Here is a 22,999-nt window from a genome sequence, read left to right as displayed (position 1 = left end):
CCGAATTGTACTTTCCAAGCGCTTAGTACAGTGCTCTGCACACAGTAAGCGCTCAATAAATACGATTGATTGATTGATTGATTGATAGGGATTTCTCTATTTGTTGCCGAATTGTACTTTCCAAGCGCTTAGTACAGTGTTCTGCACACAGTAAGCACTCAATACGATTGATTGATTGATAGGGATTGTCTCTATTTGTTGCCGAATTGTACTTTCCAAGCGCTTAGTACAGTGCTGTGCACACAGTAAGCGCTCAATACGATCGATTGATTGATTGATAGGGAGTGTCTCTATTTGTTGCCGAATTGTACTTTCCAAGCGCTTAGTACAGTGCTCTGCACACAGTAAGCGCTCAATAAATATGATTGATTGATAGGGATTGTCTCTGTTGCCGAATTGTAATAATAATAATAATAATAATGGCATTTATTAAGCACTTAACTATGTGCAAAGCACTGTTCTAAGTGCTGGGGAGGTTACAAGGTGATCAGGTTGTCCCACGGGGGGCTCACAGTCTTAATCCCCATTTTACAGATGAGGTAACTGAGGCACAGAGAAGTTAAGTGACTTGCCCAAAGTCACACAGCTGACAATTGGCGGAGCCGGGATTTGAACCCATGACCTCTGACTCCAGAGCCCGGGCTCTTTTCACTGAGCCACGCTGCTTCTCTACAAGTGCTCTACTTTCCAAGCACTTAGTACAGTGCTCTGCACACAGTAAGCACTCAATAAATACTACTGAATGAATGAACACACGGATTTCTGACTTCCAGGGCCCCTCCTATTTCCTCCAGAGCTGAGCTCCAGCCTCCATCCAGGGGAGAATGGAAAGCCGGTGGAAAGTGTCCGTGGTGATGTCTTTTCTAGAGAGAAAAGCAGAATCCCTTCACCTGATCCACATTTTTTTCATGCCAATCTCTTCAGAGGATCTCCCTGGGAGGCAGGATGTCTTTGAAGTTTCCCTTTGAAATCTGCATTAATGAGCGCCTTGGTTATAAAAACAAAACGGGAAACGAAAAACTTTGAAATTCTTTGTCTTTTACCGAGTGCCGACCAGCCCAAGGGCTTCTGGAAACACTTCAGAGTACCACCCTTGTGAAAAGAGGCCTTTAAAGGCCTCTGGGGATGGAAGGGGAATCAACTCCCTTCTGTAGATTTGAGCAGAGGAAGCGAAATTCACAGCAGTTTGACTCCATTTCACATTTTGCATTCAGTGATCACAGTAGAGAATGGAAATAGAAATGAACATTCATCCATTCATTCATTCAATCGTATTTATTGAGCGCTTACTGTGTGCAGAGCACTGTACTAAGCGCTTGGGAAGTCCAAGTTGGCAACATATAGAGACGGTCCCTACCCAACAGTGGGCTCACAGTCTAGAAGGGGGAGACAGACAACAAAACAAAACATGTTAACAAAATAAAATAAATAGAATATGTACAAGTAAAATAAATAAACAAATAGAGCAATAAATACATAAAAACATATATACGTATATACAGGAGCTGTGGGGAAGGGAAGGAGGTAAGGCGGGAGAGTTTCCATCCAGAAGTTCCCAACTGTCCCAGCGGGGATTTGCCTTGTGAAAAAGTGGTCGCTAGAGTTTTCTGACCAAATTCTCAGTCAATCAGTAATACTTGTAACCACCCCAGCGCTTAGAACAGTGCTTTGCACAAAGTAAGCGCTTAATAAATGCCATCATTATTATTATTATTATTACTTACTGGGCACCTTCCAGGTGCAGGGTAGTGCACTGTCTATTGGACAGTGGAGCATAGAAGAAGCGTGACCTAGTGGGAAAAGCACGAGCAACACTGCTCCCCATTATCTCCCCACTCTCAGATGGCCGGGGGAGTCTTAGAGGAAGGGGACGATTCTCTCCAGGGTTGTTTGGGTTGGGGATGGGGCTGGAAACATATAAGACGGTGGCAGAGAAAGGTGACAGTAATCAATCAATCAATCAATCGTATTTATTGAGCGCTTCCTGTGTGCAGAGCACTGTACTAAGCGCTTGGGAAGTACAAGTTGGCAACACACAGAGACAGTACCTACCCAACAGTGGGCTCACAGTCTAAAAGGGGGAGACAGAGAACAAAACCAAACATACTAACAAAATAAAATAAATAGAATAGATATGTACAAGTAAAATAGAGTAATAAATATGTACAAACATATATACAGGTGCTGTGGGGAAGGGAAGGAGATAAGATGGGGGGGATGGAGAGGGGGATGAGGGGGAGAGGAAGGAAGGGGCTCAGTTGGGAATTGAGAAGCCACGGGGCCTGAGAACTTGGGCCTGAGAGTTAGAGGACCTGAGTTCTAATACCAGCTCTGTCACTTGTCTGCTGTGTGGCCTTGGTCAAGTCACTTAACTTCTCTGTGCCTCAGTTCCCTCATGGACAGAATGGGGATTCAATACCTGTTCTCCCTCCTACTTGGACTGTGAGCCCTATGTAGGATCTGATTATCTTGTATCTACTCCAGTGCTTAGTACGGTGTTTTACACATAGTAAGTCCTTGATAAATACTATTATTATTACTATTAATAGAAAGTCACTCTCTGGTCCTCCTTGGACCAATTTGTCTCTGGGATGGTCGATGTTTACACCCGTCCACCTGGCAGTCTCACCATAATTACACTCACTTTTCCACTGGGGTTCGAGATACTCCGGTGAGACACGATATAAATCTCAAGGGGGAAACCCATTGTCAGGGAATTTTTCTTCAGGGGAAGCAGGCAATCGGGGGGGATTTTACAGGGAAACTTGTAGCATCTAGCACAGCCCCTGAAATTACCAGGTGTCATTCTTGAAGAAAGGGAAGAGAAAGAAAGCACCGTGGACGTAATAATGGAGATCAGAGTGTAGCTTGGAAGTCTCCCTCAGGATTTCTCTCTGTAGTTCTAGCTATTCATTCATTCATTCAATCGTATTTATTGAGCGCTTACTGTGTGCAGAGCACTGTACTAAGCGCTTGGGAAGTACAAGTTGGCAACATATAGAGACGGTCCCTACCCAACAGTGGGCTCACAGTTAGGCCACCAGTGTCTCCTCAGAACCAACAGAGCAGTCTCGGCACACCGCCTTCTCCCAGGCACTCTTAACTACAGTTCTTATTTTCAAATATACGCGTGGGTTCCGATTTCCCCTCCAAGCCAAGGCTTTCCTCCTTCGGCTCCTTCTCTTCCAAATTTTATTTCGAGCTCTGCTTTCCGACTCGGAGCCTTTGTTGGAGTTCAAACAGAAGAGCTGGCTTTGAGGGTTTTGGGGAGGGATCGCCTTCGTATCAGAAGACTAGGGACATTACTGTTGCTCAGTGGGTTCGCGGAGGAGGTCTCCGAGCTCAGAGCAGTCATAATGCAGTCGGTTTCCCCGATTTAATCGGTATTCTGAAGCGCCGCTAATTAGATGGGGGCCGTAGCGTGTAACCTGATGATTAGCAATTAGAACTGCCCATGAAAGGACATTTCTTCCCACACTAAGCAGGTTGTCGCACCTGGCAGAAGTCACATCGCTGGTGCTGAGCTGACCAGCCGAGAGACTGACACTATTTATCTTACATTTTTTGCCAGAACTAGGTTTCTTTTCTCACCGCCTCCTCAGGATTCAGCACGGAAGGGTCAGAAAGCCTGTCCTCATGAACTAATTAGGCCAGTGCTCCCGGCCTGCTTCCAAGCCAGATGCGGGTACAGTGCTCAAGTGCTTAGTACACAGCAAGCGCTCAATAAATATGATTGAATGAATGAACGCATGAGAAGCAGCGTGGCCTCCTGGAAAGAGCGTGGGTCTGGGATTCAGGGGACCTGTGTTCTAATCCTGGCTCCGTCTCTTGTCTTCTGTGGAAACTCGGGCAGGTCACAACTTCTCGGTGCCTCAGTTTCATCGTCTGTAAAATCGGAATTAAATCCTACTCCCTCCTACCTAGACTGTGAGCCCCATACGGAACAGGGACTGCGTCCAACCTGAAAATTTTCTGTTTACCACTAGTGATTGGGACATAAGTAAGTGCTTAACAAATGCTACATTGTTATTATTTTCAAGGCAGTCAACCCTCAGTAATCTAGAGACTGACTGCCCAGGGGCAGACTGTACATATCTATTCTATTTATTTTATTTTGTTAGTATGTTTGGTTTTGTTCTCTGTCTCCCCCTTTTAGACTGTGAGCCCACTGTTGGGTAGGGACTGTCTCTATATGTTGCCAACTTGGACTTCCCAAGCGCTTAGTACAGTGCTCTGCAAACAGTAAGCGCTCAATAAATACGATTGATTGATTGAGAGGAGGCCATATTTCCCCTCTGCTATAATAATAATAATAATAATGTTGGTATTTGTTAAGCACTTACTATGTGCAAAGCACTGTTCTAAGCGCTGGGGAGCTTACAAGGTGATCAGGTTGTCCCCCGGGGGGCTCACAATTTTAATCCCCATTTTACAGATGAGGTAACTGAGGCACAGAGAAGTTAAGTGACTTTCCCAGAGTCACACAGCTGATGGTTGGCAGAGCTGAGATTTGAACCTATGACCTCTGACTCCAAAGCCCGGGCTCTTTCCACTAAGCCACGCTGCTGACCCTCCTTTTCTACTCCCCTTCCTCCACCTAACAAAATGTCCCCCTTTGGGATGCAGAAAGGACTTCGGAAGCTCAGAAAAGAAGGGGAGGGAGAAAGGAAGTTTCTCCAGTTGTCCTGGTTGAGTTGAGTAACGAAGATTGAAAGGAAAGTCTAGGACACCAAGGATTATTTGTGGTTTCTACATATCTGTGAAGGATAGAGTCCTCTGTCAGCGAGAGGATGTTGAGAATAAGCAATTTGGTTAAAACGCCTCATAACAAAATGGAACGAATGGATGTGGATGGGGCTTGATTAGGTTCCTAGAAATATTGGCAGGTTCGAGAGGGATTTGGATACATTCTGGAATGAGCGATCCATGGTGGGTTGCTAGAGGGAAGAATAAAGATGTGGATTGGACATCGGTAGCTCAGATGGGCACAGACACACATTCATACCCACAAACCTACCCTCTCTCCAAGCACAAATTAAGGCTCCAGAATGTGACCCCTGATTACTGTGACCATCCATCCAATTTTTCATCAGACAGTCTGTTTTCCATCTGATTTGCTCCCTGACCGTCCAGATACAACTCCTGATGTCTTTATGTCCGGTCTTTTAATTTCAAGTGGCCAGCCTCCCTCTACCTCTGCTCCTACAGCCAAATCCCATGGCTCAGAAGTGGCTTCGCTGTCTTCATCATCATCATCATCATCATCATCAATCGTATTTATTGAGCGCTTACTGTGTGCAGAGCACTGTACTAAGAGCTTGGGAAGTACAAGTTGGCAACATCTAGAGACAGTCCCTACCCAACAGTGGGCTCACAGTCTAAAAGGGGGAGACAGAGAACAAAACCAAACATACTAACAAAATAAAATAAATACAATAGATATGTACAAGTAAAATAAATAAATAAATAGAGTAACAAATATGATACATAAATACATGTGCTCCCTTCTTAGGTCTTCAGGGACCTAAGAAGGGAACAAAATGGTTCTGGGTCTGTTTGGCATCAGTGGCCACTCTACCCATGATGTTTTCGAAATCATTCGACCACCGGCCCAAAATGGCATAGTCCTCTCCAGGCTCAGGGTGGAGAGTGAAGAGATTCCCGGGATGACTGTCCTGCTGGAGCTAGACTGGAAGCTTACTGTGGGCGGGAAACATATCTACCAACTCTATTATAACGTATTCTCCCAAGGGCTTAGTACAGTATTCTGCGCACAGTAAGCACTCAATAAATACCAATGATTTATTGTTTGATTGAGATTCTGTCCGGGATCCTGAGGAAATCAGTTTTTAATAATTCTGCACTCTCAATTCCCCCATCGTTCAAGAGAATTATTTATCCCCAAGGGGCAGAAAGGCTCCTTAATTAAAGAGACAATTTAATCCTGTGGGGTTTTTTCTTTCATTATTTCTGTGCACACCGGTTTCGATTTCCCAAATCTTCTTGCTGGTCCCGGGCCGGATGAGGCGGCTTTAGAAGTTAACCGGTCCGGGATTGTTTTTTAAAGCGCGTTTCGTCTTTTCTTCCGCGTTGTAGGCACTTTTCCTGTCTGTCCTCCAAATACATGTGTCCCGGGGTGCCTGCTGTCATGAGCACATTGTTGGCAAACATCAACGCGTTTTACGCTCACACGACCGTCACCACCAACGTCTCGGCCTCCCATCGTTTTGCCGCTACCAACTTTGGTGTGAGTACCAGCCCGAGATTCATTCACTCGGATTTATGAAGCGCTTACTATGTGCAGAGCACTGTACTAAGCACTTAGTCTACGGCTAGGGTGGTAATCCCAGGGAGTGCTGTGTGGCTGTTCTTGATGTTTCCAAGGCGCTTCACCCCAACTCCCTCTTTTTCCTGCATCGTGCAAGCACTTTGGCATTTGGTATTCATCCCACCCCAAGCCCCGCAGCACTTATGTACATATCTGTAACTTACTTATATTAATATCTGCCTCCCCCTCTAGTCAGACAGTCAGTCAGTTGTATTTATTGAGCCCTTACTGTGTGCAGAGCACTGTACTAAGCGCTTGGGAGAGTACAAGAGAACAATATAACAGGCACATTCCTTGCCCTCAATGCGCTTGCCGTCTAGAGGGGAACTAGACTGTAAGGCTGTTAATAATAATAATAATAATAATGATGGCATTGATTAAGCCTTACTATCTGCCAAGCACTGGGGAGGTTACAAAGTGATCGGGTTTTCCCACGTGGGGCTCACAGTCTTAATCCCCATTTTACAGATGAGGGAACTGAGGCATAGAGAAGTTAAGTGACTTGCCCGAAGTCACACAGCTGACAATTAAGGGCAGGGAACGTGTCTACCAACTCAAAGCAGCATGACGAAGTGGATAGAGCCCCGGCCTTGGAGTTGGGAGGTCACGGGTTCTAATCCCGACTCTGCCCCTTTTCCACTGTGTGACCCTGGGCAAGTCGCTTCACTTCTCTGTGCCTCGGTTCCCTCATCTGTAAAAGGGGGATTGAGTCTGTGAGCTCCACGTGGGACAGGGACTGTGTCCAACTCAATTTGCTTGTATCCACCACAGTACTTAATGAGACGATTAAGCTTGGGTCTTTTCAGACATGCTTACAAACGGATTCAATGTCACCATCCTCCTCAGTAGGGTCACCCTGATGGGGTGGTAATAATAATAATAATAATAATGATGGTATTTGTTAAGTGCTTACTACAAGTCAAGCGCTGTTCTAAATGCTGGGGTAGATATGAGGGAATCAGGTTGTCCCAAGTGGGGCTCACAGTCTTCATCCCCATTTTACAGATGTGGTAGAGAAGTAGTGTTGCTCAGTGGATAGAGCCCAGGCTTTGGAGTCAGAGGTCATGGGTTCAAATCCAGGCTCCGCCAATTGTCAGCTGTGTGACTTTGGGCAAATCTCTTCACTTCTCTGGGCCTCAGTTACCTCATCTTTAAAATGGGGATTAAGACTGTGAGCCCCGCGTGGGACAACCTGACCACCTTGTAACCTCCCCAGCGCTTAGAACAGTGCTTTGCACATAGTAAGCGCTTAATAAATGCCATCATTATTATTATTATTATTATTATTATTAGATGAGGTAACTGAGGCACAGGGAAGTGAAGTGGCTTGCCGTAAGTCACCCGACAGACGAATGGCGGAGCCAGAATTAGAACCCAGGTCCTTCAGACTCTTAGGCCTGTGCTGTATGCACGCCGCTTCGCTTATGTCCGGGGGCCCTGTCTTGTGCCTCATCCGGACTCTCCAATGAGACTCCTGTACTTCGGGAAGGAAGGAGAGCGGAGCTGGAGGAATTTCCCAGTACAGAGCCGGGCACATAGTAAGTGCTTCACAAATACCACAACAGTTAACTCAGTTGTATTCTCCCAAGCATCTAATACAGTGCTCTGATGATGATGGCGGTACTTGTTAAGCACTTACTCAGTGTCAAGCACTGTTCTAAGCACTGGGGTAGATACGAGCTAATCAGTCTCTGTCCCACATGGAATTCACTCTCTTAGTCCCCATTTTGCAGATGAGGTCACTGAGGCACAGAGAAGTTAAGTGACTTGCCCAAGGTCACAGAGCAGGCAAATGTACTCTCCCAAGTGCTTAGTACAGTGCTCTGCACCCAGCAAGCACTCAATAAATGATTGAATGAATGAATGTGGCGGAATCAGAATTAGAACCCAGGTCCTTCTGACTCACAGGCCTGGGCTCTATCCACTAGGCCATGCTGCTTCTCACAAAATAAGTGCTCAATAAATACCATCGATGATGATTATAATAATAATGATGATGGCATTTATTCATTCATTCACTCATTCAATCGTATTTATTGAGCGCTTACTGTGTGCAGAGCTCTGTACTAAGCGCTTGGGAAGTCCAAGTTGGCAACATATAGAGACGGTCCCTACCCAACAGTGGGCTCACAGTCTAGAAGGGGGAGACAGACAACAAAACAAAACATATTAACAAAATAGACTAAATAGAATAAATATGTACAAGTAAAATAAATAGAGTAATAAATATGTACAAACATATACCCAGGTGCTGTGGGGAGGGGAAGGAGGTAAGGCGGGGGATGGGGAGAGGGAGGAGGGGAATTTTATTAAGCACTTACTATGTGCAAAGCACTGTTCTAAGCGCTGCGAAGGTTACAAGGTGATGAGGTTGTATATATGTATATATGTATATATATGTATATATATATGTATATATGTATATATGGTTGTACATATTTATTACTCTATTTATTTATTTATTTATTTTACTTGTACATATCTATCCTATTTATTTTATTTTGTTGGTATGTTTGGTTTTGTTCTCTGTCTCCCCCTTTGAGACTGTGAGCCCACTGTTGGGTAGGGACTGTCTCTATGTGTTGCCAATTTGTACTTCCGAAGCGCTTAGTACAGTGCTCTGCACATAGTAAGCGCTCAATGAATACGATTGATGATGATGATGATGATGAGGTTGTCCCATGGGGGGCTCACAGTCTTAATCCCCATTTTACAGATGAGGGAACTGAGGCCCAGAGAAGTGAAGTGACTTGCCCAAAGTCACCCAGCTGACAAGTGGCGGAGCTGGGATTTGAACCCATGACCTCTGACTCCAAAGCGCGGGCTCTTCCCACCGAGCCACGCTGCTTCTTTGATGATGACTCTCCCAATGACTCTCTACATCTATTTAGAAAAATCCTTTTTCTCCCGGTGAATCTCTGAGCCTTCCTCCCTCTTCTTAAAAAGGCATCTTCACGGATTTTCAGTGGGCAGTGAGTTCTTTCTCCTCACCCACCCTGCCCAAGTCAGATGAGGTGAAGCCAAATCCCCACCAACCCGAAATAGACTTCTAAACCGGTTTCCATCTATTTCGACATTTTGGCCTCAGCCAGTTTCTTTTTCGAGCGAATGTCTCCTTTGATGGGGGGGGGGATGAACTGACAGCAGTGTGGGAAGGCACGGACTTACAGTTGAGTAAAAGCGGCGTATCGATGTGTTAATTGGTTTATTTTGGTATCGTTCTCCCTCTGTCGGGGAAGTATTTTTAAAATGCACTGAAACCTTCTCGCCCACAAATTCAGGGGCTATAAAGAGAGAGAAAATTGGGTGGATATAATTGTCCCGTCGCTGCCCACTCCCTGAACCCGCCTGTCCTCCCTGAATTTGAGTTTGGAAGTTGTCTGGGTCATTAGAAACCTAATTGCTTTTATAGGACTCTTTCCCTTCCCTTCTGGTCATCTTTCTGCCGTTGGTTTTCCTCCGGCGTGCAATGGAAGCAGGGCTGCTTTAGCACTGTCCCTATATGTTGCCAACTTGTACTTCCCAAGCGCTTAGTACAGTGCTCTGCACACAGTAAGCGCTCAATAAATACAATTGATTGATTGAGTGATTGATTGAAGGCCCGGTTATCGTCCCCCTGATAACCATTCTGGAACCCTGTCTGCTTCCTCCCCACAGCATGGCTGTGGCTAGCGCTCACTACAGCGCCTGGCACGTAAATAGTGAAGCATTCATTCATTTTCATTCAGTCGTATTTATTGAGCGCTTACTGTGTGCAGAGCACTGGACTAAGCGCTTGGGAAGTCCAAGTTGGCAACATCATCATCATCATCATCAATTGTATTTATTGAGCGCTTATTGTGTGCAGAGCAGTGTACTAAGCACTTGGGAAGTACAAGTTGGCAACATATAGAGACGGTCCCTACCCAACAACGGGCTCACAGTCTAGAAGGGGGAGACAGAGAACAAAACAAACCATGTTAACAAAATAAAATAAATAGGATAAATATGTACAAATTCATTCATTCATTCAATCGTATTTATTGAGCGCTTACTGTGTGCAGAGCACTGTACTAAGTGCTTGGGAAGTCCAAGTTGGCAACATCTAGAGACGGTCCCTACCCAACAGCGGGCTCACAATCTAGAAGGGGGAGACAGAGACCAAAACAACTGTGAGCCCACTCTTCTACACTGTGAGCCCACTGTTGGGTAGGGACTGTCTCTATATGTTGCCAACTTGGACTTCCCAAGCGCTTAGTACAGTGGTCTGCACACAGTAAGCGCTCAATAAATGCGATTGATTGATTGATTGATTGATATTAACAGAATAAAATAAATAGAATAAATATATACAAATTCATTCATTCATTCAATCGTATTTATTGAGTGCTTACTGTGTGCAGAGCACTGTACTAAGTGCTTGGGAAGTCCAAGTTGGCAACATGTAGAGGCGGTCCCTACCCAACAGCGGGCTCACAGTCTAGAAGGGGGAGACAGAGAACAAAACAAAACATATTAAGAAAATAAAATAAATAGAATAAATATGTACAAATTCATTCATTCATTCAATCGTATTTATTGAGCGCTTACTGTGTGCAGAGCACTGTACTAAGCGCTTGGGAAGTACAAGTTGGCAACATATAGAGACGGTCCCTACCCAACACCGGGCTCACAGTCTAGAAGGGGGAGACAGACTACAAAACAAAACATATTAACAAAATAAAATAAATAGAATAAATATGTACTCATTCATTCATTCATTCAATCGTATTTATTGAGCGCTTACTGTGTGCAGAGCACTGTACTAAGCGCTTGGGAAGTACAAGTTGGCAACATATAGAGACGGTCCCTACCCGACAGTGGGCTCAAAATAAATAGAGTAATAAATACATACAAACATATATACATATGAAGCAGCAAGGCCTGGTGGAAAGAGCCTGGGCCCGGGTGTCAGAGGACCTGGGTTCTAATTCCGGCTCCACCACTCGTCAGCTGGGTGACTTGGGGCAAGTCGCTACACTTCTCCGTGCCTCAGTTACCTCATCTGTACAATGGGGATTAAGGCTGTGAGCTCCACATGGGACAACCTGATGATCTTGTATCTACCCCAGCACTTAGAATAGTGCTTGGCACATAGTAAGCGCTTAACAAATGCCATTATTATTATTAATAACAAATGCCAGCCCGGGCTTTGGAATCAGAGGTCATGGGTTCGAATCCCGGCTCTGCCACATGTCTGCTGTGTGACCTTGGGCAAGTCACTTAACTTCTCTGAGCCTCAGTTCCCTCATCTGTAAAATGGGGATTAAGACTGTGAACCCCACATGGGACAACCTGATCACTTTGTATCCCCCCCAGCGCTTAGAACAGTGCTTTGCACAGGGAAGCAGCATGGCTAGTGGAAAGAGCCCGGGCTTTGGAGTCAGAGGTCATGGGTTCAAGTTCCGGCTCCTCCACTTGTCAGCTGTGTGACTTTGGGCAGGTCACTTCACTTCTCTGGGCCTCAGTTTCCTCATCTGTAAAATGGGGATTAAAACTGTGAGCCCCAAGTGGGACAACCTGATCACTTTGTAAACTCCCCACTGCTTAGAACAGTGCTTTGCACATAGTAAGCGCTTAATAAATGCCTTGCTTAGTAAATGCTATTATTATTATTTGCACATAGTAAGTGCTTAATAAATGCTATTATTATTATCATTATTTGCACATAGTAAGCGCTTAACAAATGCCATCATTATTATTATTATTATTACTAAGTGCAGGGGTAGATTCGGGAAAATCAGATGTCCCACATGGGGCTCACAGTCTTACTCCTCTTTTTACAGATGAGGTAACTGAGTCAATCAATCAATCAATCAATCAATCAGATTTATTGAGCGCTTACTGTGTGCAGAGCACTGTACTAAGCGCTTGGGAAGTACAAGTTGGCAACATATAGAGACAGTCCCTACCCAACAGTGGGCTCACAGTCCCAGAGAAATGACTTGACCAAGGTCATCCAGCAGACAAGTGGCGGAGCTGGGATTAGAACCCAGATCCTTCCGGCTCCCGGGCCCGGGCTCTACCCACTGGGCCATGCTGCTTCTGGAGTATTTGATGGCTAAGGCCCTTGGATGAGGGCTACTGTTGATTTCTCTTAAGCCTCACTCCCACTGCACCCTCACATTGTGGCCTCCTGGGTAGAGCAAGGATCTGGGAACCCAAAGGTCATGGGTTCTAATTCTGCTCCGCCACTTGTCTGCTATTCTATTGATTTTATTTTGTTAGTATGTTTGGTTTTGTTCTCTGTCTCCCCCTTTTAGACTGTGAGCCCACTATTGGTTAGGGACTGTCTCTATATGTTGCCAACTTGTACTACCCAGGCGCTTAGTACAGTGCTCTGCACACAGTAAGCGCTCAATAAATACGATTGATGATGATGATGATGATGCTGTGTGACCGAAACCTCCTCAGCCCCCGTGGACTAGCCAGAGCCTTGGGGGGACGTGTTCCCAGGGTAATTTAAGAGCCAGGAAGAGAAGAAAATTCAATGCCATCAATCAGTCAATCAATCAATTGTATTTATTGAGCGCTTACTGTGTGCAGAGCACTGTACTAAGCGCTTGGGAAGTACAAGTTGGCAACTTATAGAGACGGTCCCTACCCAACAGTGGGCACAATGCCATCAACTCGAGAACTTCAAATTGGGGCTATCTTTCATGGCGGCATTTGTAAGTTACTTACAAACGAAGTTAATTTCAAGTAAGCACTTGTAGCTACAAGTGAAGTAAGTTACTTCACTCCTCTGTGCCTCAGTGATCTCATCTGTAAAAATGGGGATGAAGACTGTGAGCCCTACGTGGGACAGGGACTGTGTCCCACTTGATTTGCTTGTATCCACTCCAGCGCTTAGAACAGTGCCTGGCCCATAGTAAGCACTTGAGAAATACCACAATTATGATTATTATCATTACATTGGGAAGGGGAAGATAATAATAATAATAATAATACTGGCATTTATTAAGCGCTTACTGTGTGCAAAGCACACATTCGTGGGGGGTTGTGTCCGGCACATATTGGATCCTGTCCAGAATAATTGATCACCGCATGATCAGTCATTGTTTCCTGGGCCAGAGACTGCAGGAGTTATCTTCTTCATGAATCAGACCCATAAATCAGAATTTCCAGGCTTGGCTTCAGCCTTCACAAATGCCACCATGAAAGATATCCCCAATTTGAAGTTCTCGGGTTGATGGCATTGAATTTTCTTCTCTTTCTAGCTCTTATTTACCCCGGGGAACTCCTTCCCCCAGGCCCTGGCTAGTCCATGGGGGCTGATGAGGTATCGGTTTTCTTCTCATCGCACAAGGCTCAGTGGGCCACCAAGAGAAGCAAGGTGGCTTAATAATAATAATAATAATAATAATAATTATTATTATTATTATTATTATAATGATGGCATTTATTAAGCGCTTACTATGTGCAAAGCACTGTTCTAAGCGCTGGGGAGGTTACAAGGTGATCAGGTTGTCCCACGGGGGGCTCACAGTCTTAATCCCCATTTTACAGATGAGGTCCCTGAGGCCCGGAGAAGTGAAGTGACTTGCCCGAAGTCAAACAGCTGACAATTGGCAGAGCCAGGATTTGAACCCATGACCTCTGACTCCAAAGCCCGGGCTCTTTCCTACTGAGCCACGCTGCTTCTCTTAGTGTATAGAGCCTGGACCTGAGAGACAGAAAGACCTGGTTTCTCATCTCAGCTCCACCGCTTATTCATTCCTTCATTCAATCCTATTTATTGAGCGCTTACTGTGTGCAGAGCACTGTACTAAGCGCTCCAGCACTCCTCCCCCTCACAATCCCTCCGCCTTACCTCCTTCCCTTCCCCACAGCACCTGTATATATGTATATATGTTTGTTCATATTTATTACTCTATTTATTAATTTTACCTGTACATATCTATTCTATTTATTTTATTTTGTTAGTATGTTTGGTTTTGTTCTCTGTCTCCCCCTTTTAGACTGTGAGCCCACTGTTGGGTAGGGACTGTCCCTATATGTTGCCAACCTGGACTTCCCAAGCGCTTAGTACAGTGCTCTGCACACAGTAAGCGCTCAATAAATATGATTGATGATGATGATATCTATTCTGTTTATTTTATTTTGTTAATATGTTTTGTTTTGTTCTCTGTCTCCCCCTTCTAGACTGTAAGCCCACTGTTGGGCTATATGTTGCCAACTTGTACTTCCCAAGCGCTTAGTACAGTGCTCTGCACACAGTAAGTGCTCAATAAATACGACTGATTGATTGAATGATTGATTGATTGATTGGGAAGTACAAGTTGGCAACATTCATTCATTCCATCGCATTTATTGAGCACTTACTGTGTGCACAGCATTGTGCTAAGTGCTTAGGAGAGTACGCTGCAACAATAAACTGACACGTTCCCTGCCCAAAATGAGCTTACAGTCTAAAGGTTAGGAGAAGCAGCGCGGCTCAGTGGAAAGAGCCCGGGCTTTGGAGTCAAAGGTCATGGGTTCAAATCCCGGCTCCGCCAATTGTCAGCTGTGTGACTTTGGGCAAGTCACTTCACTTCTCCGGGCCTCAGTGACTTTATCTGTAAAATGGGGATTGAGGCCGTGAGCCCCCCGTGGGACAACCCGATCACCTTGTATCCTCCCCAGTGCTTAGAACAGTGCTTTGCGCATAGTAAGCGCTTAATAAATGTCATTATTATTATTATTAAAAGGCAGAGACAGACATCAAGACAGCTTGTTCATTCATTCATTTAATTGTATTTATTGAGCGCTTGTTGCGTGCAGAGCACTGTACTAAACACTTGGCAGGGTACAATGCAACAATCAACAGACACGTTTCCTGCCCACAACGAGCTTACGGTCTAGAGGGGCTGTAAGTAAAGATGGAACAGCTTGTCTGCTGTGTGACCTTGGGCAAGTCTCTTCACTTCTCTGTCCCTCACTTACCTCGTCTGTAAAAATGGTGATTGAGACTGTAAGCCCTATGTGGGATATTAATAATAATGGCATTTCTTGAGCGCTTACTATGTGGAAGGCACTGTTCTAAGCGCTGGATAGGGACTGTGGCCAACCTGATTAGCTTGTATCTTGGTGCTTAGTACCATGACTGGAACATAGTAAGTGCTTAACGCATACCAAACACACAAAAAATCCTGGTCCAAACCTTTGAGGGGAGAAAATTTTTGTGGTTGTGCGACGCTGAGCTTAGTAGGCAGTAATGCTCAGCTGGTAGAGCATAAAGGGAGTATTTGGGGCTTCTAAAGGCCTCAACTTTGGGCCATTTCTCTCAGGGGAAAATAAATTTCCCATCTAGGAGATCCCAGAAGTATGGTGGGTGGCTACCTGGAATGCATTAACTGACTATTTCTGAGACACAATATGCATATGGAGAAGCAGCATGGCTCAGTGGAAAGAGCCCGGGCTTTGGAGTCAGAGGTCACGGGTTCAAATCCTGGCTCCGCCAGTTGTCAGCTGTGTGACTTTGGGCAAGTCACTTCGCTTCTCTGGGCCTCAGTGACCTCATCTGTAAAATGGGGATTAAGACTGTGAGCCCCCCGTGGGTCAACCTGATCACCTTTTAACCTCCCCAGCACTTAGAACAGTGCTTTGCACAGAGTAAGCGCTTAATAAATACCATCATTATTATTATATGGTATATGCTAAGTGCTTACTCTGTGCCAGGCACTGTACTAAGCACTGGGGTAGAAACAAACGAATTAGGTTGGACGCAGTCCCTGTCCCACATGGGGCTCACAGGCTTCATCCCCATTTTACAGCTGAGGTAACTGAGGCCCAGAGAAGTGAAGCGACTTGCCCAAGGTCACATAACAGACGAGTTCTGCCCACATCCACCAAGCTATCTCTCTTCCTCCCTTCAAGGTTCTACTGAGAGCTCACCTCCTCCAGGAGGCCTTCCCACACTGAGCCCCCTCCTTCCTCTCCCCCTCTTCCCCCTCTCTATCCCCCCGCCTTATCTCCTTCCCTTCCCCATAGCACCTGGATATATGGATATATGTTTGTACGGATTTATTACTCTATTTATTTATTTTACTTGTACATATCTATTCTATTTATTTTATTTTGTTAACATGTTTTGTTTTGTTCTCTGTCTCCCCCTTCTAGACTGTGAGCCCACTGTTGGGTAGGGACCATCTCTATATGTTGCCAACTTGTACTTCCCAAGCGCTTAGTACAGTGCTCTGCACACAGTAAGCGCTCAATAAATACGATTGATTGATTGATTGATTGATTGAGTGGCAGAGCCGGGATTAGCGCCCCGCTCCTTCTGATTCCCAGGCCCGGGATCAATCCACTAGGCCTCACTGCTTCTCTCGACTACTGTCTGTTGTGGGAAATCCTTCCAGGGGCACGTTTGTGCCCGCTAACCCTCTGGAGGGTGTACTGGGCGACTCATGTGGGATCAGCTTTGTGGTTTTCTTCTTGCAGAGGGAAAAGTTCATAAAGCTGCTGGACCAGTTGCACAACTCCCTGAGGATCGACCTGTCCAAATACAGGGTACGTACCCAAGCCCCTCCCCAGAGCTGGCGATCGAGACCGAATCCCGGACCCCCGAAACCGGTCGCACGGCGGAGAGCCTATTGCCGTCTTCGTGAGCTCACCTCCGGGAACACCGAGAGAGGAGGGTGGAGGATGCGCCCAAAATTCACGATGGGAAGGTTTCCCCCGCCCTCAAGATCACTGTGGCTCAATGGAAAAAGCCCAGGCTTTGGAATCAGAGGTCATGGGTTCAAATCCCGGCTCTGCCAATTGTCAGCTGTGTGACTTTGGGCAAGGCACTTCACTTCTCTGGGCCTCAGTTCCCTCATCTGTAAAATGGGGAGCCCCCACGTGGGACAATCTGATCACCTTGTATCCCCCCCAGCTCTTAGAACAGTTCTTCACACATAGTAAGCGCTTAACAAATACCATCATCATTCCAGCGCTTAGAACAGTGCTTGACTTTGGGCAAGTCACTTCACTTCTCTGGGCCTCAGTTCCCTCATCTGTAAAATGGGGGTGAAGACTGTTAGCCCCACGTGGGACAATCTGATCACCTTGTATCCCCCCCAGCTCTTAGAACAATGCTTTGCACATAGTAAGCGCTTAACAAATACCATCATCATTCCAGCGCTTAGAACAGTGCTTGACTTTGGGCAAGTCACTTCACTTCTCTGGGCCTCAGTTCCCTCATCTGTAAAATGGGGATGAAGACTGTGAGCCCCACATGGGACAATCTGATCACCTTGTATCCCCCCCAGCTCTTAGAACAGTGCTTCGCACATAGTAAGCGCTTAACAAATACCATCATCATTCCAGCGCTTAGAACAGTGCTTTGCACATAGTAAACACTTAATAAATGCCATCATTACTATTATTATTGCTGATCAGTACCTGACTCCAATGAGCCTTCAATAATAATAATAATAGCTTAGAACAGTGCTTTGTACATAGTAAGCACTTAATAAATGCAAAAAAAATAGCTGTGGTATTTGTTACACACTTACTTTGTGCCAGGCACTGTACTAAGCGCTGGAGTGGATACAAGTAAATCGGGTTGTACATGGTCCCTGTCCCACATGGGGCTTACTATTGGGTAGGGACTGTCTCTATATGTTGCCAACTTGTACTTCCCAAGCGCTTAGTACAGTGCTCTGCACACAGTAAGCGCTCAATAAATGCGATTGATTGATTGATTGATTGATTAAGCCACCACTCTCTGAAGCACATTTGGGTTCAAGGATCTGAGTCCTCCCCATCCATTCTGAGGAAAAGTCTGGGGATTTTAATGCCTAGGCCTTTCCCATTTCTCCCGTTTATCCAGGACAACTTTCCAGCCAGCAATCCCGAGAGACTTCAGGACCTGAAATCCACCGTTGACCTGCTTACCAGCATCACCTTTTTTCGCATGAAGGTAGCGTGTTCTCTTTGACACAAACCGCGCACATCCTTAGCTCCTCAACTGTCTGGGGAATCCACCCTGCTGGCGTCCTCCCTGCCTCTGAAGTAGAGAACAGAGGGATCCTTCCCTTCAGCTCTATTTTTTTTAGGGTGCTTCTTAAGCGCTTACTATGTTCCAAGCACTCGTCTAAGCGCTGGGGTAGGTAACAAGTTGGACACAGACCCTGTCCCGCATGGAGCTCACAGTCTAAGTAGGAGGAATTCTGTTGTATTGTACTCTCCCAAGCGCTTAGTTCAGTGCTCTGCACATAGGAAACGCTCAATAAATACGATTGAATGAATGAATGAATGCTGTGCATGTAGGAAGTGCGCAATAAATACCATTGATTGATTGATTGATTTATAGTTGAGGAAACTGAGGCACAGAGAAGTTCAGCGATCTGGCCGAGGCCACACAGCGGACAAGTGGCAGAACCAGGATTAGAACCCAGGATTCCTCCGATTCTCTATCCACCGGGCCGCACCGTTTCTCAGCGCGGTTTGCCCGGTTGTATTTACGATCAGATCCAGCTCGAGCCGAACTTTCCCAAATAATCTGAGGCGACTTGGGGCTCAGAAAGGCTGGAGGGTGAGACTTGGGGCTCAGAAAGGCTGGAGGGTGAGACTGGGATGTGTGACACTCCTATTCATTCATTCAGTCAGTCGTATTTATTGAGCGCTTTACTGTGTGCAGAGCACTGTACTAAGCACTTGGAAAGTATAATTCAGCAACAAAGAGAGACAATCCCTCCCCACAGTGGGCTCACACTCCTATCCCTCCCTCCAAGCGGATGTCTCCAAATCCAGCCATGGCTAGAGACGGTGGTAACTGTGTGAATGACAACCCCTCAAGGTTTTTCTTCCCAAATAATAATAATAATAATTTTGGAATTTGTTAAGCGCTTACTATGTGCCAAGCACTGTTCTAAACACTGGGGAGGATACAAGGTGATCAGGTTGTCCCATGTGGGGCTCACAGTCAATCCCCATTTTACAGATGAGGTAACTGAGGCCCAGAGAAGTGAAGTGACTTGCCCAAAGTCACACAGCTGACAAGCGGCGGAGCCGGGATTTGAACTCATGACCTCTGACTCCAAAGCCCGGGCTCTTTCCACTGAGCCACGCTGCTTCCCCAAAGTGTGTGAGCCCAATGTGGGACAACCTGATTGCCTTGTATCCCTCCAGCGATTAGAACAGTGCTTTGCACATAGTAAGCCCACTGTTGGGTAGGGACCGTCTCTATATGTTGCTGACTTGTACTTTCCCAAGCGCTTAGTCCAGTGCTCTGCACACAGTAAGCGCTCAATAAATACGATTGAATGAATGAATGAATCTAGCTTTAATTCCATTTGTTCTGACAATTCTGACACCCTTTTACATGATGATGATGGCATTTATTAAGTGCTTACTATGTGCAAAGCACTGTTCTAAGCGCTGTTTTTGGTAACAAGGTGATCAGGTTGTCCCACGGGGGGCTCACAGTCTTCATCCCCATTTTACAGATGAGGTAACTGAGGCCCAGAGAAGTGAAGTGACTTGCCCAAAGTCACACAGCTATTGTCAGACCCGGGAATTGAACCCATGAACTCTGACTCCAAAGCCCGTGCTCTTTCCACTGAGCCATGCTGCCCGTTGGTGGGTAGGGACCGGCTCTATATGCCTCCGACTTGTACTTCCAAAGCGCTTAGTCCAGTGCTCTGCACACAGTAAGCGCTCAATAAATACGATTGAATGAATGAATGAATGAGGGGAGAGCCTTGTCCAATGTAATCGCTTAACAAATATCGTTAAAAAGACCAAGCGTTGGGTGGGTGAGGGCCTTGCTGTCATCACCCCATGTCAGGTCTCCACATATTCTACTCGCCAGGTTCTGGAACTGCAAAGCCCGCCCCGGGCCAGCACTGTAGTCAAGGACTGTATCCGAGCCTGCCTGGACTCCACGTACAAATACATTTTTGACAACTGCCAGGAACTGTACGCTCAGCTCATAGACACGGTAAGAGCCCGCGGGCACCAAGCGGAAACTTCTGTTTTAAAGTCAGTTTTCCTGGCTTGACAGTGAAGCGGCACGGCCTAGTAAGAGAAAGAGCACGGGCCCGTAAATCCCAGGACCTGGGTTCTAATCCTGGCTCTGCCGATTGCTCGCGGTGGGACCTTGGGCAAGTCACGTCACTTCTCTGCGCCTCAGTTTCCTCGGCTGTAAAATGGGGATTCAATACCTGCTCTCCTTTCTATTGAGACTGTGAGCCCTTGTGGGACAGAGCTTGTGTCTGACCTAATTGACTTGCGCCTACCCCGGTGCTTAGAATGGGGTTTGCCACATAGTAAGCGTTTAACAAATGCTGTGAAGAAAAAGAGTCTGGTCGTAAATGCTTGTGTTTTAATACTCTTTTGCATGAGTGCTATAGTCTCCAGACTGTAAGCTCACTGTGGTCAAACAATGAGCTTAAAGTACTTAGACTGTGAGCCCCACGCGGGACAGGGACTGTGTCCAAACTAATTCACTCGTATTTACCCCAGTGTTTGAAGCATTATTATTATTATAGTTATTTTTATTAAGTGTCATCGAGTCATTTCCAATTCCTAGCAACTCCATGGATATACTTTCTCCAGGACGTCCTGTCCTCTACCATAATCCGCAACCTTTCTAACGGTTTTTCTCTTATCGTTACGGTCTCTAGCCATCTAGCTGCCCGTCTGCCTCTTCCATGTTTTCCCTGGAGTTTTCCTCGCATTAGAGTCTTCTCCAGAGAAACAGTCCTCCTGATTATGTGCCCAAAATATGCTAATCTAAGTCGAGTTATTTGGCCTTCCAAAGACCACTTTGGTTTAATTTACTCTAAAATCTATTTGTTTAATAATAATAATTATGGTATTCGTTAAGCACTTACTATGTGCCAAGCAATATTCTAAGTGCTGGGGTAGATACAAGCCCACGTGGAGCTCACAGTCTTCACCCCCATTTTCCAGATGAGGTAACTGAGGCACAGAAAAGTTAAGTGGCTTGCCCAAGGTCACACAATGGACAGATTTTTCAGGGAGTCCACTGTATTTGCAAAAGTTTTCTCTAACACTGCATTTCAAAAGAATGAGTGTTCTTTCTATCCTGTTTTTTCACTGTCCAGCTTTCGGATCCATACATTGTCACCGGAAACACCGTAGGGTTAACTATTTGTATTTTTGTGGCAATTGTTACATCAGCATATTTCATAGTAAGCGCTTAATAAATACCTTTATAATAATAGCGTGTCTGCTAACTCTGAGGCATAATAATAATAATAATAATGATGGCATTTATTAAGCACTTACTATGTGCAAAGCACTGTTCTAAGCACTGGGGAGGTTACAAGGTGATCAGGTTGTCCCATGGGGGGCTCACAGTCTTAATTCCCATTTTACAGATGAGGTAACTGAGGCCCAGAAAAGTTAAGTGACCTGCCCAAAGTCACACGGCTGACAGTTGGCGGAGCCGGGATTTGAACCCATGACCTCTGACTCCAAAGCTCGGGCTCTTTCCACTGAGCCATGCTGACTCTCCAAAGCGCTTAGTACAATGCTCTGCACACAGTAAGCACTCAATAAATACGACTGAATGAATCTGAATGGCATTGCTGCTCACATCACGCTCTCGCTTCAAGAAAACCGGTTTGCTTTGACTTAACCCCTTCCCTTCGGCTCCCTTTGGATTGGTAGGGTGATTAAAGTCTGTTTCAATTTAGCTTTAGACGGGGACATCTATAAATCAGAGAGGTTTATCTTTCATGAGGTTTTAAGGAGGCTCGTTGCTTCAGGTGCTGTTCCTTCGCCCTCCAGGGTGATGGAAAGCAGGATGGGATAGGGTCACCTTGCTGGGGCAGACGGGACGTGATCCTGGTTCCTGAGGAAAAAGCATTTTGGGGGAACAGAACGGGGGAAGGACTGTCTCTATATGTTGCCAACTTCCCAAGTGCTTAGTACAGTGCTGTGCACACAGTAAGTGCTCAATAAATACGATTGATTGATTCTCAGCTTCAATTAGTCTTCTGAAGTCATGCATGGAGCTCATTTTGCTCAGCTGAGGTGCGGGGAGTCCTTGTGAGAGTACAATGGACTGGAAAGAAATTATCCCTGCCCTCCAAGAGTTTGCAGTATTGTTTCCAACCTGCTCTCCCCCACATCCCACCTCTGGCCTGGAATGCCTTCCCCGTTCATATCCGACAGACAATCGTTCTCCCCGCCTTCCAAGCCTTACTGAAGGCCCATCTCCTCCAAGGGACCATCCCCGACTAAACCCTCATTTCCTCTCCTCCAACTCCCTTCTGCTGTCACCCTTCCGCTTGAATTTACTCCCTTTATTTGCCCTGAAGTCTCGCAGTCCAACTCCCCATTTTACTGATGAGGTAACTGAGGCACAGGAAAGTGAAGTGACTTGTCTAAGGTCACCCAACAGACAAGTGAGGGGCCAGGATTAGGAGCCAGGTCCTTCTGATTCCCGGGCCCAAAGTCTAGCAACTAGGCTGTGCTGAAAATCGGAAACCCATCAGTTTGGCAAAGGGTGGTCTCTCAAGAGAGAGGATGGGCTCTTAGGAGAGTGGCAAGGAATGGGGCCCATATGTGAATTTTTTCAGCAGCACCAAAACCCTGGATAGACTCCTAGCAGCAGCAGCTTGGAACACAAAGACAGGGAGAGAGAGAAAAAAAAAGAGCCAGTGAACATTTGTTCAGGGGCGTGTATTCATGGGGTACAGAAAGAGGTGA

General features: G+C 45.9%; 1 protein-coding gene across 3 annotated transcripts in view; it reads left to right on the top strand.

Annotated features, from left to right (window-relative positions):
- The window catches only part of UNC13C (unc-13 homolog C), a 217,730-nt gene that overhangs the window by 100,409 nt on the left and 94,322 nt on the right, over positions 1 to 22,999 (top strand). For all 3 annotated transcript variants that reach the window (XM_038750270.1, XM_038750272.1, XM_038750271.1), the window contains 4 exons: positions 6,097 to 6,247; positions 16,772 to 16,840; positions 18,147 to 18,236; positions 20,130 to 20,258. In XM_038750270.1, coding sequence (XP_038606198.1) covers positions 6,097 to 6,247; positions 16,772 to 16,840; positions 18,147 to 18,236; positions 20,130 to 20,258 — 439 coding nt within the window. The remainder of the gene's footprint in view (positions 1 to 6,096; positions 6,248 to 16,771; positions 16,841 to 18,146; positions 18,237 to 20,129; positions 20,259 to 22,999) is intronic.

The sequence above is a fragment of the Tachyglossus aculeatus genome, chromosome 8, assembly GCF_015852505.1.
Source record: "Tachyglossus aculeatus isolate mTacAcu1 chromosome 8, mTacAcu1.pri, whole genome shotgun sequence".
In the NCBI taxonomy this organism is placed as follows: Eukaryota; Metazoa; Chordata; class Mammalia; order Monotremata; family Tachyglossidae; genus Tachyglossus; species Tachyglossus aculeatus.
The sequence above is the reverse complement of the archived record's forward strand: the minus strand, read 5'-3'. Positions and strand labels throughout refer to the sequence as shown.